General features: G+C 49.8%; 2 protein-coding genes across 5 annotated transcripts in view; one reads left to right on the top strand and one right to left on the bottom strand.

Moving 5' to 3' along the window:
- On the bottom strand, positions 1 to 16,462 carry CRAT (carnitine O-acetyltransferase). 2 transcript variants are annotated; one of them, XM_057401484.1, is made up of 14 exons: positions 16,316 to 16,462; positions 12,441 to 12,704; positions 11,888 to 12,006; positions 9,723 to 9,776; positions 8,595 to 8,760; positions 7,880 to 8,054; positions 7,242 to 7,420; positions 6,398 to 6,498; positions 5,828 to 5,947; positions 5,169 to 5,291; positions 4,686 to 4,821; positions 4,180 to 4,242; positions 3,529 to 3,666; positions 1 to 3,227 (listed from the first exon to the last, which is right to left on the bottom strand). In XM_057401484.1, exons 1-14 carry the CDS (start codon positions 16,460 to 16,462, stop codon positions 3,012 to 3,014), a joined length of 2,001 nt encoding a protein of 666 aa, XP_057257467.1. In that variant the 3' UTR covers positions 1 to 3,011. The 2 variants fall into 2 exon arrangements, with proteins under 2 accessions (XP_057257467.1, XP_057257468.1); XM_057401485.1 differs by lacking the exon at positions 16,316 to 16,462 and adding an exon at positions 14,011 to 14,245.
- The window catches only part of PTPA (protein phosphatase 2 phosphatase activator), a 25,188-nt gene continuing 20,625 nt past the window's right edge, over positions 13,717 to 18,279 (top strand). The window contains exon 1 of one of the 3 annotated variants that reach the window (XM_057401502.1): positions 13,717 to 13,907. In XM_057401502.1, the coding sequence (XP_057257485.1) occupies positions 13,886 to 13,907 (22 nt within the window). In that variant the 5' untranslated portion in view covers positions 13,717 to 13,885. Of the gene's footprint in view, positions 13,908 to 16,628; positions 16,821 to 18,279 lie in introns of those variants that run through there. The other 2 variants (XM_057401500.1, XM_057401501.1) reach the window with 2 other exon arrangements.

The raw sequence follows: 18,279 nt of genomic DNA on the forward strand, positions 1-18,279 counted from the left end.
TTTTTTGTAGCATTTTATCTGTTTATTGTGTTTTCAGTTTATTCAAAGAACAGTTTGAAACTTTGCATGACATGGATTTACAACAACCAAAACAGTATTTAACACAGCTAACAGCAAAGCATGCAACACTACCAGGCTGTGGCATAAATTGCACTCATACCCCAAGAGTTATCTGTTTTCAGCTTATTTGTTCCAAATCAGTTATTTTCCTGCAACTTACGGTTTTCTTTTGTACTTAATGTGCTGTTAAGACAATGGGCATCTCTTGATAAAACCATCAGAAACAGGGAGAACGGTATTCAATAAGTCAACATTGAAAAACATCAAGAAGGTATGAATCAGAACATTGCATTTTAGAACTTGTACAAGAAAAGACTTTATAAAGGAAAAAACCTTGCAATGGTTTTAGTGTCCTTTCAAGCACTTAAAAAATCAGCTTCATTCATCTGAATTTCAGCTCTGTATATCATTAAGGATGCATTGAGTGGTTCATGAATCTTGTATCTCTTCTGGTGTGATAGTCTGCTTCTTGCAGCTGTGCTCTGCCGAAGCTAGTGGGATGTGGGATATCCAGATTTAGATCCAGAAAAGGTCAATCCCATCTTCTGAGATACAGTCACAGCAGCACATACTTCTCCTTAATCTTTATAGGCACTTTCCTTGAGAGCCTTCCCCTTTGAGACAGAAGCTGCAAAGGGCCAGTCTCAAATATTTAAAGTGATAAATACTGTAGCATCAGTGGTTGAAGACATTGCAGACAGGGAAAAATAACTCCTCCCTTAGCAACAGGGGTTGATTTAGTATGGGGGGAGGATCACTTTGGCAAAGATGAGTATTCTTTCAATGTAAAAGGCTCCATAAATCCAGATGTTATCCCATCAAGGTCTGGTCTTTTATGTAGTATTTACACACTTCTGTTTTGATAATACTGAGTATCCTCTTGCAGTTTTCAGTACGGTTCATACAGTGAAGCCAACAGAGCAGAGGTTTGCTTGCAGGTCTGCAGTGCTCCTATTGGGTTGATTTTTAGACTATCTCACTCCGTTCAGGATTCTTCTAAAGATCAACTAAATCCATGTAGATGATGTGAAAGTGGCAGTTCATACAATCACTGGCTGTGCAGGTGAGTTTCAGTTAAATTTTCCTTTTTTAAGGTTTAAGTATAAGATAGAAGCTTTGAAATAACATCCTTTTAGGAAAAGAAAAATGCAGTTGTTGGTTTGTGTCTTTCAAGAAGGAAATTAGAATGAGTTTTCTTACTTTAAACATGTTTAGTGCAAATTTCTTCACGTGTGTTCCCCAAGGCACTTTGATCATCTCCCTTGTTGTTCTATGATCAGGAAAGCAGTATGATCAAACACTTCCCTGTTACCAAAACAGGCCATCTGACTGCTAATGCTTCTAGTTTAGGGTGGTGTCCCAGCAGCCACTTGCTGAAGGGTGTGCAATTGAAATGTAAAATTCCTGTTGCAGAAATAGCACTAGAATTCCTCGCTGCCATATGGTTTTGCTAAATAAAAGTAGTGAGGGGCTTGGATTCTGGTAGATTCATTGGAAACAGCGCTTACAAAAACTCCTGTGCTGCAACTGTATGTTTCTAGAGAATATAGTCTCAAGTTTGTCAGCTGAACATGGAAGTGCCATGATGAGTTCTGTCACGGAACAGAGCTGGCACAAATGCGAGGTGCAGTAAGGACGAACTCCAAGAGTGGTGTACTGTTACTGCAGGAACAGTGGCTGCCACAGTGCACAAACATCTACAGTGACCACAGGTTCTCAGCTTTCTTCCTGCTTTCTAAGACTTTCCTGCCTTGTTAAAGCAGAGGGGTGTAAAAGAAGGGGGATTCTGCACCTGGTTTTCCTTTGGCTCTAATAGGTTTGAACTCTGTGGCCAGAAATGGAAGTTATGTTCTGGAGTTCCTGATCAGAAACATTTTTATTTGTCCACAACCAAGATATAACTCATTATGCACAAATAGGTTGTTTCTGAAAGCAGGGTATAAAACCACATCATGTTAACGTGTGTGCCCTGAAGGAGGCAAGGCCTGGGGCCTCTGGCTACTGAAGGGCAGAATCTTTTCCTCCATTCCAAAGGAAGGTACAATGAAGCAAGTGGCCTGCTAAATGCATAGGCAGTCTCTTCTCATCTCTGCATATATTAAGAAACATAAAGCCAAAGCTAGCAAAACATGTGGGAGAGAGGTCTTCTAGAAGCTCTGTGGGGATAAAGCTTTACACTGAGCCTGAAGATCCGTGGCCAGGACCACAAAGCAAGCTTAACAGATAGCCCAGAACAGCAACAACAACAGCAAAGCCCCACCTGAGTTTGTAGCAAATGGTATCTGTTGTAAATAGGGTCAGTGCAACAGAAAGGACATCCCAGCATCCTGAAACTGAGGGGAAGGGGACATTCCCAAGCTTGTAAAACATGTAATGGTTGGAGTGCCTAGGATAAGTAGTGCAGTGCACTCTAATGGGGCTGGATCTGCTCTGACATTAAGAGCTTCTTTCTCCCCTTGCCAAAGTTCAATGGTGGAAGTTGTGCTAGAGCAGCAGAAAAACCTTCAGTGAAGTCTGAAAGACGTTGCACTCTTCAGAAGACTGAACCAGCAAAAAGACTTTATGCTGCAGCAGTCCCATCCTATAATAAACGTTCCCTGCTTTCCTTGGAGAACTGCCTTCCTCATGCAGTGGGTCTGGATGCTGGTAAGGACTGTGCTTTCTGCTTTTCTTTACAGCAAGTTCCATAAAACTCTTATTTCAGTCCTCTTTGAGGACAGGAAGGTGCACTTTGCATTGATGGGAGAGGACCAGTCAGTTCAACTTCAGACAGTGTTGCCTCCCCACAGAGTTAATATCTGTGGATCACTATTCTGTAACCTCTTGCTGAAAATAAATGGTAGATGCCTTCATAGGTTCCAGTGCAAACTGTCCCCTCAATCAGGAACTGGGAAATTCAGTGCATAAGGGATAGCCCCTTTAATGTGGGGGCTTTGCATTATGTTTGCCTCTTACAGTTTGGATCTAGGAGCAGACTGGAGCAAGACCCTCATGTCTAGCAGTGCTTTCTCAAGGTAATGTGCCATGCGGGCTGCGTTTGTGTCAGCACAGCTGTTGAATGCAGAAATTGCAAAGTTGATATGTTCATCCATAGGGTTGTAACAGATGCCATAGCCATCTGGAACCACGGGGCCAAAACACATCACACAGTCTGTCTTTGCTGGGACCTGTGGAGACAATGCAATTAAAAACTGAACCAGTCAGAGCCATCACATGTTACGAGCTCTGTCAACAGCAGCAGAAACTGCTGCTTTGGGTGATCTTGGCTTGGGTTATGCTATTCTTTTTGCAGGGTTGACAGGGACTGTGGCAGCTGTAATCACATCTTCAACTTTACTGGTAGCAGGCGTAACATTTCTGGCCCTAAATGGAGATAAGTTGCTAACAGAAGGGAATGAAAGAGAAATCTGGAGAAGAAAGGCAATGAAGAGAGAGAGCATTTCTGTGTTTGCGTTGGATGAGTCCTACCTGGCTGGTGGAGAGGTTGAAGTGCATTGCAATAGCATATGCTGTGTCCATGAACAGTTCAGGTATGCTCACTAGGTCCTCGATGGCTTGAAGCTTCAAGCCTAAGAGGTGGCGGTCTATTGCATTGCCCCTTACTGCCTGGAAGGAAAGAAGGCTACATGAAAGCCTGTTTAGCAGCAAGTGAGCAAAAACCACCCATTTCTCTGGGTTGAAGAGCAGAACACTTCTGAAAATCTCTAAGTGCTTAAAGTTAGGAGGAAACTTGGTCTTGCCTTTAGGACTGTAAGTCTTGCTTTGTAAGGACTCTGACATTAAAACACACCAGTGGAACCAAGCTTAAAGTTCCTGCCTATGGCCTCCCTCTGGTTTAAGGGGTCCTCATGCAACTTTGGCATTTATCAGCAACAGTGACAGTGAGAACAGAAGCTGTGTTCATATTTGTTTCTCTCGGGTCAGTCTCAAGAGACACTTAAACCACTAGTTAAGAGAGGATTCAGTCTGTGGCCTAGAGCATTCTCAGACTGAACTTAGACCTATGATCAGCACTAAGAGCCACATTGCTGTGTCAGCAGAGAAAGCTTTTGAGATCTGATCTTTCACCAGAACCCTCATTTGCTAGATAAAACCCCAAGTCTTGGTGCAGAGACTCACCATATCAGTGTACTCCCTGTGGGCCTGGACAGCTCTCCTCAGCAAGTTGGCTTTCTCCTGGTCCTGAGAACACACAGACCTGTCTGTAAGTTTTTCTGCAGAGTGAAAACCTCATTTTGGTTGTTTCTCTCTGATGGAGGCATTTCTTGTGTGAATATATTAAGATATAAAGATACTAGATATACTAGATTTAAATCATTAGGTCTGCATTACTTCATTCTGAATGGAGCTCGCTCTCCATCTGTCAGCAGCAGAACTTGGTCTGAGTAGCTGAACAGACTTTTAGAAGGGACACAGTACTTTTTGGTGGGATTAGAAATGTCCACATGTTGTCTCCCAGGCTTTCAATTCATGTGAAAGGAGAGCCAAAGGAAACCCAATACTAAGTTTTAGGTTAACTTCACACGGGCTCCAGGTCTGTTTAGCTGAAACAGCTGCCATAGGGTGAGCCACGTCAGCAGCTTTGCTCTTTTTGTGGAGTCCTCCGATTCCACTTCAGTCCTCACCGATTTGTCAGGGCTGTCCATTGACTGCACAAACTTCAGGGAGGCCACAGAAGCGGAGCGGATGGTGTCTGTGCGGCCCAGGCGGAACATCCGCAGGGATGCGCTCTCGTAGGTGGCACAGGAATGGCCATACATCCTGGAAGGTGGAGAAGGAAGTCACAGGAATGAGTTTGTCCTGGGAGAAACGGCCATGGGAGAAAAGCAGAGGAACTAAGGGAGAAGGGGAAGACTTTATATGAGTGAATCCCTTTGACAGCTGACTTCTGATGCTTCCCTGCTATGACTGAACAGGCACAGAGGGGTAAATCTCACCTATTGTTTGGCAGCTGCCACAAGAGATCTGCTGTTCAGTCCCTATGCATGGGGAAAACACAGGACTTGGGAAGCAGGCCACAGCAGCCTGTGAGAGACTTGTCTGTGCTGCCTTTATGAAGCTTACATGTTTGATATTGAAGAGGTGGTGAAGATACCTATTGGTCTTACCTGTAATATGCTAGCTGCAAGGCCAACTGGATAAAAGCATCAGGACTTATCTTCTCTGACTTGGGGAAGTCTTTCCCAAATTGATGAAACACCATGACTTTGATATCCAGGTCTTCGACCAATCTGCAAGGAAAGAAGGAGAGGGTGCTCCTTTGCATGTTACTTGTTCTTGTAACAAAGATGGGCTTTTGCTTTCACAAGGCTCAGACAGAATGGGCCGTCTGGATCTGGACTATGTAGGGACAGAGAGCTTCATCACACACAGATTTGTTCAAGCAGCACGATGGAGATGAGGTGGTTTTGGCCACTGCTGAAAATCTTCACCAGGTCAGATGGGCTTCTGTGTGTGTGTTCATGCTCCAGTATCCCTAGTTAAACCCAGTAGAGCCTTCCTCTTTCTCAGTAAATGGGATGGATCAGTAATTGCCCCTTTCCAGCACCTCTGACTTTATTCCTAGCTTGTGGCTTTAGTGTCCTTCTCAGGTAAGTTCAGTGCTGCTGACTCAAGAAGTCACTGGGAAAAATCCCTGGCTGCAGTGGGGATTGAGTGAGTGCCTCATTGAAATGAGTGCCTCATTTAAAACACTGACATGTTCGTAAGGGGAACATGAATGACTCCCTCAGTCACTGACCAGACTTCTCCACTGCTTTGTACTTACATGTTGAGGTCCTGCTTTGCCTTCTCTATGTCATTCTTGATTTCTGGGGTGATGTTGAACCGCAGCTTTTTGGGCATTGGCAAAGGAGTCGTGGGTGATTTTACCAGCTTGGGTTTCTTCCTGCAGAGAGAAATGGGTGTGCTGAACCAGACCTTTAACAAGAGGCTCCACTAAGCACACCTGAACCTGGGTAGAAATGCAGAGATCTCTGCTAGCACCTTGTGATAATAGTCACAGGCTGCAAAATTCCTCATGGTGCCATTATAGTGTTTTTTTTGAAGGGTGTGAATGAAACTTCTGTGCCTTCTGCCCAAAAGAAACACTTCTCCCAGGTGAACATCCTGTTCACTCTGCCATTCCTGAGAGTGGAAGCAGCAGCAAAACTTACCAGAGCACCTTGGCCACTTGTTTCTCATCACAGATACAAGAACTGCACTACCTAATGAGCAACCATTACCCTTCCTCCAGAACAAGTTCCTAGGGGTGGGCTGTGAAGAAGTATGTTCTTGGGGAGTAGGTGGTTTTAAACCATCTCCAATGCTAGGGTAAAACAGAGGAGGCAGGACTCACGTGTATTCCACAATGTGATCCAGAAGAGCAACGATGGGGGGCCCTTCAGCTGGAGCATGCTCATATACAAGACCACAGGAGCCATCTTCAGCAATGATGAACTAAGAGAAGCATGAGAGGACAGTGTTGAGGACAGGCACGCAGTGTGTGAAGCAGGAGCTGACTTACTCTCACTTTTCAATTAGCTGGAACATCTAAGCTTTATCCCATCAGTGAAGACTTCCAAATAGGTACAAAATAGCTGAAAACATTAGAGTTCAACAGATAGGAGAAGAATCTTTAAAAGTACCATTGCTGCTATCCACAAGCCAGGATACACCAAGTAATGAAGGGTAAGCTTGAATAGCAGCTGCTGTTGAAGGCTCTTGACAAGACTTGAGTGGAGAAGAGATCAGAGGGATGCTGTGGGATGGCAGCTTGTGTTGGAAATAACAAAACAGACTGCCATTGGGCAGCTTCTGGCAGAAGAAGTGACAAGCCTTGAGGAGACACAAGGCCCAGCCCTCCCTACGCTGGGGCTGCCTCCAAGCAGACGAGGCATTGTTCACCGCAGGCAGAACATTGATTTACAAGGAACACAAAGAACTGCTGACTGAGTAAGCGTGGGCAGAGGCAGCAAAAGAAACAAAACTTCCTGAGGCAGAAATGAGTGCTTGTGGTGACTGCAAGGGAAAACCGTAGGATCTCCTGCTGTCAGACACCACACCTCGTCTCCCCTATGAGATACACTCTTGATAGGAGAACTCTCCTGCAAAAGGTTTCTGGGATTTCTTGGACCTCTGGAGCCTCAGGAAGCAGCAGCTCCTCCCGACCACGTCAGCATCTTTAGAGCATCAGCACTTACTTGGATGGTTTTGTCGAACCATCGGTTCCCACTGTTGAAGCGACTGCCTCCTCCGTGCAGCATCTGAGCGGCCACGGAGCTCTTGTAGGTGTCATCAGACACCCGTGGCATAGGTGCATCCAGGCAGATAGTGCAAATGCTCTTCTCAATCGCACGCACGGATTCCTTGTTGGTCTTATCTGGGGAAGAAATGAACAGCACACGAGGAAAGGGAGTGGGAAAACGTGTTTTAATTGGAGGGAGGTTGCAATTTGAAAGAGCAGGTTTGAAGGACCCACTGTTGGATTCCCGTTGTACCTCAATGCAATACTGGTTGCCATGGGGTGTATAGTTACTAATACTGTAGCCAGCTGGGTTGTTATAGACGTGAGTGTGCTGCATTCACCCTCCTGTTTTTACATTTCTTGCATCCCACCCATGTGCAAGGTGACAGACTCTGGGATGTCAGGTGTCAGGCTTTACCTGTGTACCTTCCAAACCAGAAATACCTCTACTTTGCAATGAAATCACATTGCTGCTTTGAGGTGAAAAACTCCTTATCTGTCCAGAACAAGCTTCCAAAGGAGAGAATGGAGCAGAGCACAGCAGTGAGGTTGGTAGTTCAAGTTAGGGGCTTGCATGTTAGGGGCTCCACAGACCTTTCAGAAGGTTGTTATAGGCTTTTGCCCAGCTGTTTCGGTGGTTGGTGGTGAGGATCCCAACAGGTTCTTTGTTTGTTTGGAGGGAGGTGTTCCATATCTTCTCCAGCTGAATGAAGATCTGGTCAGTGGTAAGGGGACTTCCATCACTGTGGTAAACATCCAGCTCAAAGAACTGAAGGGGAGAAGAGTGGACAAGGACAGAGACAGAACATGAGAGATGATCTTCATTGCCCAGCCTCTTTGAGAAGGTAAGACCTGACCTAAGAACTCCACTTGTAACCAGACCTTTGAAAGGATGCTCAGAATTGAGAGACCCAAGTCCAACCTCCCTTACAGGCTATAAATACAGTCCAGGTTTTAAGCAGCTCAGAAGCCATGGTAATGAGGGCTGAAACATGTTAGCAGTTTCTGTTTCTGAGACTCAGCTGTGGTGGTAGGGTCTGTTACTCAGTTTCCACTTCCCATTTCCAATTCCAGACATGGTCTCTAAGCTTTGAGATACAGGAATTGCAGGGACAGGAGCCAGGAAGAGAGTGGTTTTCTGCCTCATAGTCTGTTGCTCACGCATGGCAATCCCAGCTGTTGGCCAAACAGGATAAAGGGAGCAGGAATAAATCCCTGGTGAGGCAAATCTTGCTGTTCCCTTTCCTCTGGACCACCCCTAGCAGAAAGGGATACCTGCCTCTAAACACCCCTCGAGAGCTCACCATACCTGGAAGTTGTGAACCACTGTGATGTGTCTGGACTGGCTCTTGCCTTTGGCATAGTTGACGATGCTGTCCCGCTTGGGCCCGGGGATGCGGCAGGATGAGAGGATATGGTAGTACTGGTTCATGCAGAGGGGCTTCCCACCCATGTAGTCCACTGGAAGGGTCTCACTGGAGACACAGCAAGGTAAGGAGGAGGGGGGAGAGAAAAGAGATCAGTCAGAAGGTTTGCACTGCCCACACAAGAGAGAACAGGCTCAGCCATGCAGCTGCTGTCACCTGCTCCAGCAAGACCTAAACGTGTTGGTGCTGATGGTATAAAAAGGGGCTGTCATTTCCCATTCCTCCCAGCTTCCTTACTAGGGGCTACAAATGATGTCTGTTTGCTGTCCTTTCCCTTCCTCTCTGTAACACCAGAGTGAAAAATCTCTGGACCTGCTACATAGCTTAGCATACACCAGAAAAGAATCCAGGGCAGGATATACTGGGAGATGTGTTTGTTTCCTGTGAGTGGCACAAAGAGGTTTTCGGCTGTAATTTTGTGAGGTGAGTGTCTTAGTGTGACTCATGAACTAGACTGGGACTCAGTGGAACACTTCAGCAGTCATATTCCAACTGCCCTTTCCAGTGCTAACCCTGAGCCTCATCTGAATTTGGATGTAAAGGTGTGATGTTGGTAATGTGTTGGTAAATGTATTTTTGGAATATAAATAAGGCATATTTAGCAGAGTTGGTGATCAGAAAGAAAAAGGGCCAGGAGGAAGAAGTTTCTTTAAAGCTCATCTCATCTGACTGAGAGATGAGAAACAGCAAACCCAAACTGAGAGGAGCAGGTACCACTGCCTGAGCTGTAACTTGTTCTGTGGGCAGACAGAAGCATGTAGCTGTTCAGAACTGCCAGCCAGGCTCACTCCCTCTAAGCATGTACACATGCCAATGGAAGTATTAAGGTAAACAGAGAAGGTGAAGAAAGCAAAGTTAAGTTTGCTTTTTTCCAGTTGTGACGTTGGTTGCAGTATCTCATTTCAAACGCATGCTGTTGTCTCTTGCCTTCCTATTTGGAAGGGAGATTTATGGGTTAGGTTCGGCCTCTGACAGGAACACATGAGCAGCCAGGAGGGTCACTAACTCACTTGTCAATCATGGACTTGAAATCCAAGATGCCCTCAATCAGCTTGGCAGCAAACCTGGAAAAATAGCAAACGTGACAAGTTAAGATTCAAACAGAACATCCAGGGCTGAAGGAGGAGCTGGGAGGGCTGCAGAGCTGCTCTCTGCTCCTTTCACAGCTCAGCCTTTCTGCCAAGCCCCTGCTGTGCCCATCTCTGGTGAGTTGATGCAGCCACTCTGGGGTTGTGGTTCCAGATTGCTGAACAGTCCTGCCATGTACAACTTTCTTTACTGTATCTTGCTGTATAACCAAGGAACTCTGGACACCTTTCAAGAGCTCCGGGTTCAGTCCAGATGCATGACCCTTTCACAGCAGTATTTTCTACTGATGTGTCGTGATTTTATCCTAATTCTGAGTCTTAGCATTAAAATAGCACTAAGAAAAGGAGATTTCTGCCCTTCCCTGGCCAGGGGCCACCTCTGTTTCAAACCAAGACACAGCTGTATCTCCCTGCATCCAAATCTCACCACTGCTGATGTAGTTCCTGCCTGATAAATGTTCTGCTGCTAATGCACCTCTTAAGAGCACTCTTATGGCATTGTGGGGTCTGAAACAAATACAGGCATGCTGCATGCTGCCACTGAGGGGTTGTGCTCACCAGGATCCACATAAACACAGCAGGGAGGGAGGCTGGGACAGGCCACATCAAACTGACAGGTTGGCCTACTCTGATCCAAGAGCTCTCACCCACACATAGGAGGCAGGAGGTCACTGTGACAACAGGCTGCAGTCAGCTGAACTTCAAGGCTTTAAAGTGGTGCAAGCATTTGGCGTTTGCAGGCAGTGTTGTTGTAGATTTGCTCAGCCTACTCATCCCTAGTAAAGATCAAAGGATGCAACTCCAAGAATCTGAGGGCTGTTAAACAAACAAGTCATCCTGCAAGAGAGTTTCCCAATTTCCCAGCTTTATTGCAAATCCTGAAGCAGTAAAACAGCTGGGAAACTTCAGTGAGAGAGCCTGTGCTCCTTCCCAGAGAGCAAGCATCCTGGGAGCAGAGGTGGGGATTGAAGGGCAGATGGGGCAGAAGTGAATTGACTTGATTTTAGCCAGCAGTGTGGCCAGATTGAGGAATGGCACTTGTCTTCTGGTTTCTGCAGCTTTAGTAGCAAGCTGTCAAACTTCTTCCTGCAGCTGCAAACCATACAAACATGCATGCAGATTGTGTTTTACATAGGAGCCCAGAATCTTATGCAGCTGCTCAGTTCCATTGGTTGGGGCACTGCTACTGCTCCAGATCTTATCTTCTGCTTGGGTAAGTTAAGAGTGAATAATATGAGTGAGAGCTCTCAAAGATGTTTGGTCCTGCACTGTCCCTGTAAGGCACCTCTCAGGTATAGCCAAGGAAGTAGAAGGGAGGATTTGTTCTCAGCCTCACTGCTCCTCTTTGGATCTGCAGAGCAGTGATGACTGGTAACTGTGGCAAAGGGAAAGCTGTATAAAGGTCAGTGCTAAAGTTTTGCAGATGGGTTTAACACTTGTCATGGTGGTTAAAAATTAAAGGGAGAATACAGGGAAGAGAGGATATAGCAGGGTTTGACTGCAAGGGAAAGCTCCAAGTAGAGGGGCTGCTCAGTGTTAAGTTTCCCAAACCACAAATCACAAGTGAAACAGCACAACAGGGGCAGTCCTCTGCAGGAACAGGCTGAATGACAGTCTCTGGAGAGGCTCCCTCACCCCTGTCAACTAGCAAACTCCAGAGGCATTCCTGGTTGGTCTCCCTTACATGCCTGGGATACTTTTTCATGCCTCCTTTCACTGCACACACAATCTTACTGCCTCTTAGTCTTCAGTGTTGAGATAATCCTGACAGTGCCTCCAGGCTGTGATTTGTCCATCTTGCAATGAATTTCTGTGCTAGAGCAAAGACTGATAGATAGGTTTTTAGTCCCTGTTTAGTACCTGAACCACTGGACTCTTTGATTTTCCCTCTTGACAAAATACTTAGTCTGGTGCAACCAGGAGCTTCCTTATCTGTACAGCCCTCTTGCACAGCACAGCTGGCTATCAAACTTGGGGACCACATGATGATTACTCTCTTTTCCAATCAGCCTAAATACCCTCCTCCCTGTCCAGCAGAGATAGCTCATCCCATCTGAAACCTAGGGGGAAGCAGAAAAGGACCTTACCTGAGCTGACCTTGTCGATCCAGAAAATCTTGCTTGGGTAAAACCACGGCTGGGCTGGAGTGGACCACAACAGGCAGGCGGTACTCCAGGTAAGCTGTCTTCAGCCACCAGTCTGAGAGCTGGGATGGAGAAAGGAGACATGGAGGTATGGCATCTGCTGCTGTCTGACCCAAGCCTGGCTGAGTGGTCTCGGCATCCTGCCCCCACTTTGCAAACAAGCTGTTTGGGTTCTATGCTTTGCACATGGAAGGGTAGAGAGCAGTCTGAATAAGGAGGTGGGGGCTCCTGGTGCAGAGCTGGAGCAAAGGCTTTTCTTCAACGTCTTGGGGCAGCTGTGTGGTGCGAACAGGTTAGACACTTCAGAAGCCACAGACAGGGTCAGTGACTCCCTGTTGTGCCATAAATCTCTCTGCTCACCCAAGTGCTGGTGAGGAGCTTGCACAGCTCAGGAGCAGAAGGTGATGCCATAAAAACCGAGGTGCCAGTGGATGCAGCCAGGACATTGGAGAGGGGTGGGGAACACCCTCCCCAACCAGAGCCTGGGGGGACATACCCAGTTTTCTGTTTTCTTGGCTCTTCTCTCCAGGCCTTTCTGCAGCCTCTCCCCGACACCTCCTGGTTTGCAGAACTCAGCCACCAGCTCCTGTGTGTGGTTCAGCTCCTCCTCGCTGATGATGGGCTGCAGAGCCAGCAGGTACCGGTCCAGCGTTTGCTGCAGCGGCGGCACTGGGAGATGGGGCAGTGCTTCCTGATGGACATGGAATCTGCCTGGGATCTTGCCTAAAGCTTTTGGCTTCAGGAGGCCGCAAGGCCTGGCCTGTAGAGCACAGAGCAAATGTCAAGACAAAACTTCCCCCTCGTGTGGTAGCAAATAACCTGGATCTGGGAGTATCCAGCCCAGCCTCTCTGAAGCACAAGGATGTCTCTGCACAGGAAGCAGAGCACACAAAGTGCAAAAGCAAGGCACAGGTCTACTGAGTGTGTGCTACAGATGGTTGTAGGCCATCCAGAAAAGCTGCAAAAAGGAAACTTGATCTCCCAAGATACTGACTCTCAGCTCGTCAGAGGAAATGGTGCCAAAATAATGATATATCTCCCACTCCCTGGGCACCTTTCCAGCTGTGAGCCTCCCATGCATTCATGTCAAGTCAAACCCTTCCATCCCATGGTGATTGGGAAGAAAGTAAATTATTAAAGAAATACTCATCTTACTGTCAGAAATGGTTCCATTCCTTCTTACAGCAGCCTAAGGCTAGATAGGAAGTTAACCAGAACCCATGTGCCAAATCAAACTACCCACTGGGCTCTGATGAGGCAGAATGCAGGTAACTTTGGGGGAGGATTAAAATGCCTCTTCCCTGACTGACCGGGGATCATACATCCCAGTGATGGTCAGGGAAGGACTGGCTGTGATGTGTAGGCCTTGGGGCAATGTTCCTTTACGCTGGTGAATCTCCCAGTTACTGGAGGACCCAGCTATATCAAGAGAACGGCTATCCAGTTGTAGCAGCATGGGACTGGTCAGGTTCCAGGAGCCTTTGGAGAGGGAACAGGGGGAGTTCTTCAGGAAACTGTCTCCTGAAGTCCAAAGCCTTAGAAACCACCATACCATTTATCTGGGTGGAGAAGTGGAATGGAGCAAACCCAGCTGCTAACCAGGAAATAAGCTTGCTGGTTTTCCCTCAAAAGAATACCAATGTGTGAAGCTCATCTTCAGCATGAAGATGTTTAAATTGTACTTTAAAGGTTTTCAGTTCCCTCTGCTCCTCCCCCTCTATTGGATCCACTGACTCGAACAGCCTCCAACAGGACTCTGGACTTTGCACTGTCAGTGCATGGCAACACAATGGAGGATGCAAAGCCAGTGAGAACATTCCCTTTGATTTCCAAGGCAATGAGAAGATAGCTGTCCCCCCACCTCCTCCCAGCACAGAGAAGAAGAAAGGAGCTAAATCTGCAAGGTGACAAAGCCTCTGGTGGTACTGAGACCCCAGGACTATGAGATTGAGGTCTGCAGAAGGTATGTTAAGAACGAGAGAAGGGGGAATTGCTGAAGCATGAAAGCAGAGCTGGGCTGGGAAGAAATAAAGGGTGTTAATGCTGGCAGTGTGGGCATACCATACCTCCTCTGTTTGCTGCTGCTTCCTATCCATGGCTGGTAGGCCAGAAAAGACCGTAAAGCTCTCTCTCTGCCTGTCTCGGTTTCCTCTTCCACCTGACAATGCGGTGCCCGTGCAGGGCGTCACCTCATTAGCAAACTGCCACGTGGCTGCTCTTGATCAGAGGGCTCGAGGCCAGGCCCAGGAGAGGTCGGGGGTAATCAGACCAACAGTGTGCATCAGCTGCCACCAAGGTGCCTTTCTGAGGAGCCCTGCACTGCCCCATTGGTACTTCCTCATAAGTCTCTTGCTGAGCAATAGCTCTGGGCCTGCAGCCACGGCAGACAGAAGTGAAGGCGCTGGGGATGTTGTTCCCTCAGCCTTTGCCAGGACTGTTTTCATGGCTGGTGTGAGAGAACCCTGAATATCAGGCAGGAGAAACCCCAGTCTGTGTCTTGGAAGGATGTGCCACTGTGGGCTGCCGCTGGATGGGATGAGCTGCTGTGCTGATGGGCTGTTTAGGGCCGTTGCTCAGGCAAAGGTGCCTGGCGGCTGTCAGAGGCTGTCAGCAGGAACCAGACATGAGCCACCAGCTCTGTAGGTGTGTAGGATTAGTTGGACATGGGAACACATTCACTCTGGGGAAAAAGGCAGTGTCTAACCATGCTCATACCTCATGCATGGCCATTATTGCAAGAGGAGGCTTTGGGCAGTTCTGCATTCTCATCCCTTAGAATAATATAGGTTTCTCCATAGCAGGGCAACACGAGAAATGTGCGGTCATGAGGAATATCACCCCCTCCTTTGTGTCTGTGGGGTAGACAAGCTTAGTCTTAAGATCAAGATGATGGTACCTAAGGTCAAGTATGATGATTCCAAACAATTTTTGGTTTTTCCTGTTACCAAAGGGAAAACCTAAACCAAATCAATGGTTAAAACGTGGAGTGCATTTGTACCTTTCCTCTTTTATGTCCTCTGGTTGGTTGGTTTGATGTGAAACTCAAGTGTTTGGTGGGAAGAGGCCCAGGGATGGCAGCTGAACAGAGGCAGCAGCTGGCAGGAAATACTCCACCTCTCCCCACAAGCAGCAGGGAAACCAACACCGGCAGAGAGCGGGGTGCGCAGGCAGGGGCAGGGCGGCTCGCGGGCTGGCATTGCTCCCCAGCCACGTTCCAACACAGCGCTGACCTTTTCCAGAGCCTGCAAAGCTGGTGGGAAGTGCACCTACAGCCTGTGGCTGGGGGCAGTGCCTGATTCCCAGCATGGCTACAATATCTGGTGTCAGGTGGCAGAGGCTTGTCTCTTTATTTCTAAGTTAGAAGCTACACAACCCTACCAGCCCCTCGGGAAGTGTCTCCAGGAGCACATCCATTCACGTAGCTCTGCCTTCTCCTCCCTGGGATCCATCAGTGCAATAAACAGTTCCTCTAGGAGTAGGGCTGACAGCTCTGCCATATGTGTAGCCTTCCCCTTGCTTGCAGGCAAAGTCATGTTTTAAAGGCAAAACTTGCAGCTACAGATGGCTGCTCCATGGGCCTCCCTTGCCCCTGACCAGCACCCACCTTCCCTGCCATCACCCAGCCCCAGGGCCTCCATCTCTGGTGACCAAGCCCCTGAAGAGCCCAAGTTCGTGTGAGCAGTGTCCCTCCTGCCCCCGGGTAAGCAGCACTCTCATGGCTCCCTTTGCACGCTCCTCACAACCGAGATCCTCTGAGCGAAACGCCTCAGCCTCCATCCATACAGCCCTGCCGTGGTTCTCCTCCAGGCTGAGGGCGCGGGGCCGGACCCTGACAGCACCAACACGGTCGTGCTGGGGTGAACTTTGGAGAGCTGTGGAGCCATCTCCTCCCTCATGGAATCAACCAGGGTGGAAAAGCCCTTTAAGCTCATCCAGCCCAACCCTGCCAAGGCCACCACTAACCCACGGCACTGAGGGCCTCGTCTTCACGGTGTGTGAACCCTTGCAGGGACGGTGACTGCAGCCTTGCCCTAAGCACTCTCTGGGGAAGGAACTGTTCCTCAGCTCCATCTAAACCTGCCCTGCCGCAGCTTGAGCCCGTTTCCTCTCGTCCCTTCCCTTGTTCCCTGGGAGCAGAGACCGACCCCAGCTCACCACCACCCCTCAACCGGCTCCAAGGGGCGCAACCGGCCCGTGCCACCGCGCCCGGGGGACGCAGCCCCGGCTCTGCGGTCCGCCCGCTGCCCGCACAAGGAAGGCCCCAACCGCAGCCAGCCCCTTCCTTCCCGGTGCGGGTGGCGCAGCCCGGTCGCCCCCCCCCTTCATCCCGGACCACCCAGAGTCCTCCTCCCGCGATGTCCCCGCACTCACCGCAGCCTTCGCCACCCGGGCCAGCATAGCTCCCTGCCGCCCGCCGCAAGGACACCGGCAACACCGGGCGCCACCGCCCCGCTTGGCCGCCAAGGGGCGGCGCCGACCCGCCGCTATCTTGGAGGAGGACGAAGCCCGCGCAGCCATCTTTGTGAAGGGCACGATCCCACAGTGAAGGGAGCGAGCCCCGCTGCGTGTCGGCGAGGGGATGCGGCTCCTCTGTCACCTGGGAGCCGGCGAGAAGCGTCCTCCTGCTCGCCCAGCCGTGCTTCCTCGCCCCGCGGTCCTGTGTGGACACAGGGGAGCGTGCTCCACACAAACATGGCGGCGCGGGCGAATGGGAGGAGACACGCCTCCGGGTGACAGCCCCGCGGGTGACAGGGCCGGGCGGCGTGCCCGGCTCAAAGATGGCCGCCGGCGGCTTCGGCGTGGCCGGAGGTGAGGGGTGAAGGGTGGCGGCAACGGCGGGGCTCCGGGAAGATGGCAGAGAGCGAGCGGCGGGCAGGTGAGGGGCGGCCTCGGGGCCTCCGGGGCTGGGGGCTGCGCTCGGGGCCTTCGGGGGAGTCTTTGGGGCCGGGCCAGGGTGTGTGGGAGGAGGCCCGCAGGGCCTTGTGCTGCACGGGGGCGACGGCAGCGAGTGCCCGGTTCTGAGGGGGGTGAAGGGGAAAGCGGCTTTGCTGCGGCTGCGGAGGGGCCCTGGAGCCGCCTGACCCTGGGCCGGGCCGGGAGGGGAGCTCCGGCACCGGCCCCGCTGCGCCTGTTCCCGAGGCGGCGGGGCTGGGCTGGGCTCTGCACCCAGCGCAGGGAGCGGGGACGGGCGGGGGAGCCTCGGGCCTGCACGGTCGGGTTTTGGGGTGCTGGAGCTGCTGCAGCCGGGGCTCCCCGGCACCCACAGCCCGGTTGTTGTGACGCCGGTTTCCCGTGCTGGGCTGGGGGCTGTTTGCAGGGGTCCATTGCACCCCTTCCCCACGAGCTTGGACTTTTGCTTCTGCATTATTACAACCTCTGCAGCCCGCACTGTGCTTCCTTCTTTCAGTATCCGTGGTCCCCTCCCCAAGAGGCAATGCACGAAGTGTGTGTGTGTGTGTGTGAGGAAAGGGATGGCTGAGAAACAAATAAGAAAGATGACCCAAGTTCTGCGATAAGGCACAGGCTGGGCTGAGACCCGGGTCCCCCCGCTCCAGGGCACTGCCCTGGCCCCATCTCTGGCCTTTCTGTACTATCTGTATTGATGGAACAAGTCACTGTTTGCCGTTTCCCCCCACGGCTCTGGCGTTTATCATTGTTTTGGTGTTCCAAGCTCTTTTAAAGTAAGAGCTCCGTGGTTGCTGTGCTGGTCACTGAGCTGTGTGCTGGATTTCCAGGGGAGGTGTGTGTGACTTCCATTTAAACTCCCTGTGTGCTGTCCCTCTATCCTTGTACCTGGAAGTTTTACTGTAACTTTGGAATTAACCATAAACACCCCGGGCAGGTGATGAGGTTTGTTCCAGAGATGAGGAATCTGAAAGGCAGAGAAGCTCAACGACTACTGAAGCTTGTGTGACAGTCTGCAGCAGACCCGGGTCACAGTGGTTCCTGTGATTTGGGATTCCTTTTTTCCCCTTAATCTGCCCCCAAGACAGCGCTGCTGTGCTGCAGAAAGGGCTGCTCATGCTCCTGGGTAGTGTTTTCCATGTAAACGCAGCTCATTATGCTTTAAGGAGTTGGAGTTTGTGATGGGGGCCTATAGGGATGCTGGGGAGGGACTCTTCATTAGGGACTGTAGTGACAGGACAAGGGGTAACGGGTTCAAACTTAAACAGGGGAAGTTTAGATTGGATATAAGGAGGAAATTCTTTCCTGTTAGGGTGGTGAGGCACTGGAATGGGTTGCCCAGGGAAGCTGTGAATGCTCCATCCCTGGCAGTGTTCAAGGCCTGGTTGGACAGAGCCTTGGGTGGCATGGTTTAGTGTGAGGTGTCCCTG

This window comes from Pezoporus wallicus, unplaced genomic scaffold, assembly GCF_028554395.1.
Source record: "Pezoporus wallicus isolate ANWC-B61680 ecotype Strahan unplaced genomic scaffold, APGP_CSIRO_Pwel_v1 contig_8013, whole genome shotgun sequence".
NCBI lineage: Eukaryota > Metazoa > Chordata > Aves > Psittaciformes > Psittacidae > Pezoporus > Pezoporus wallicus.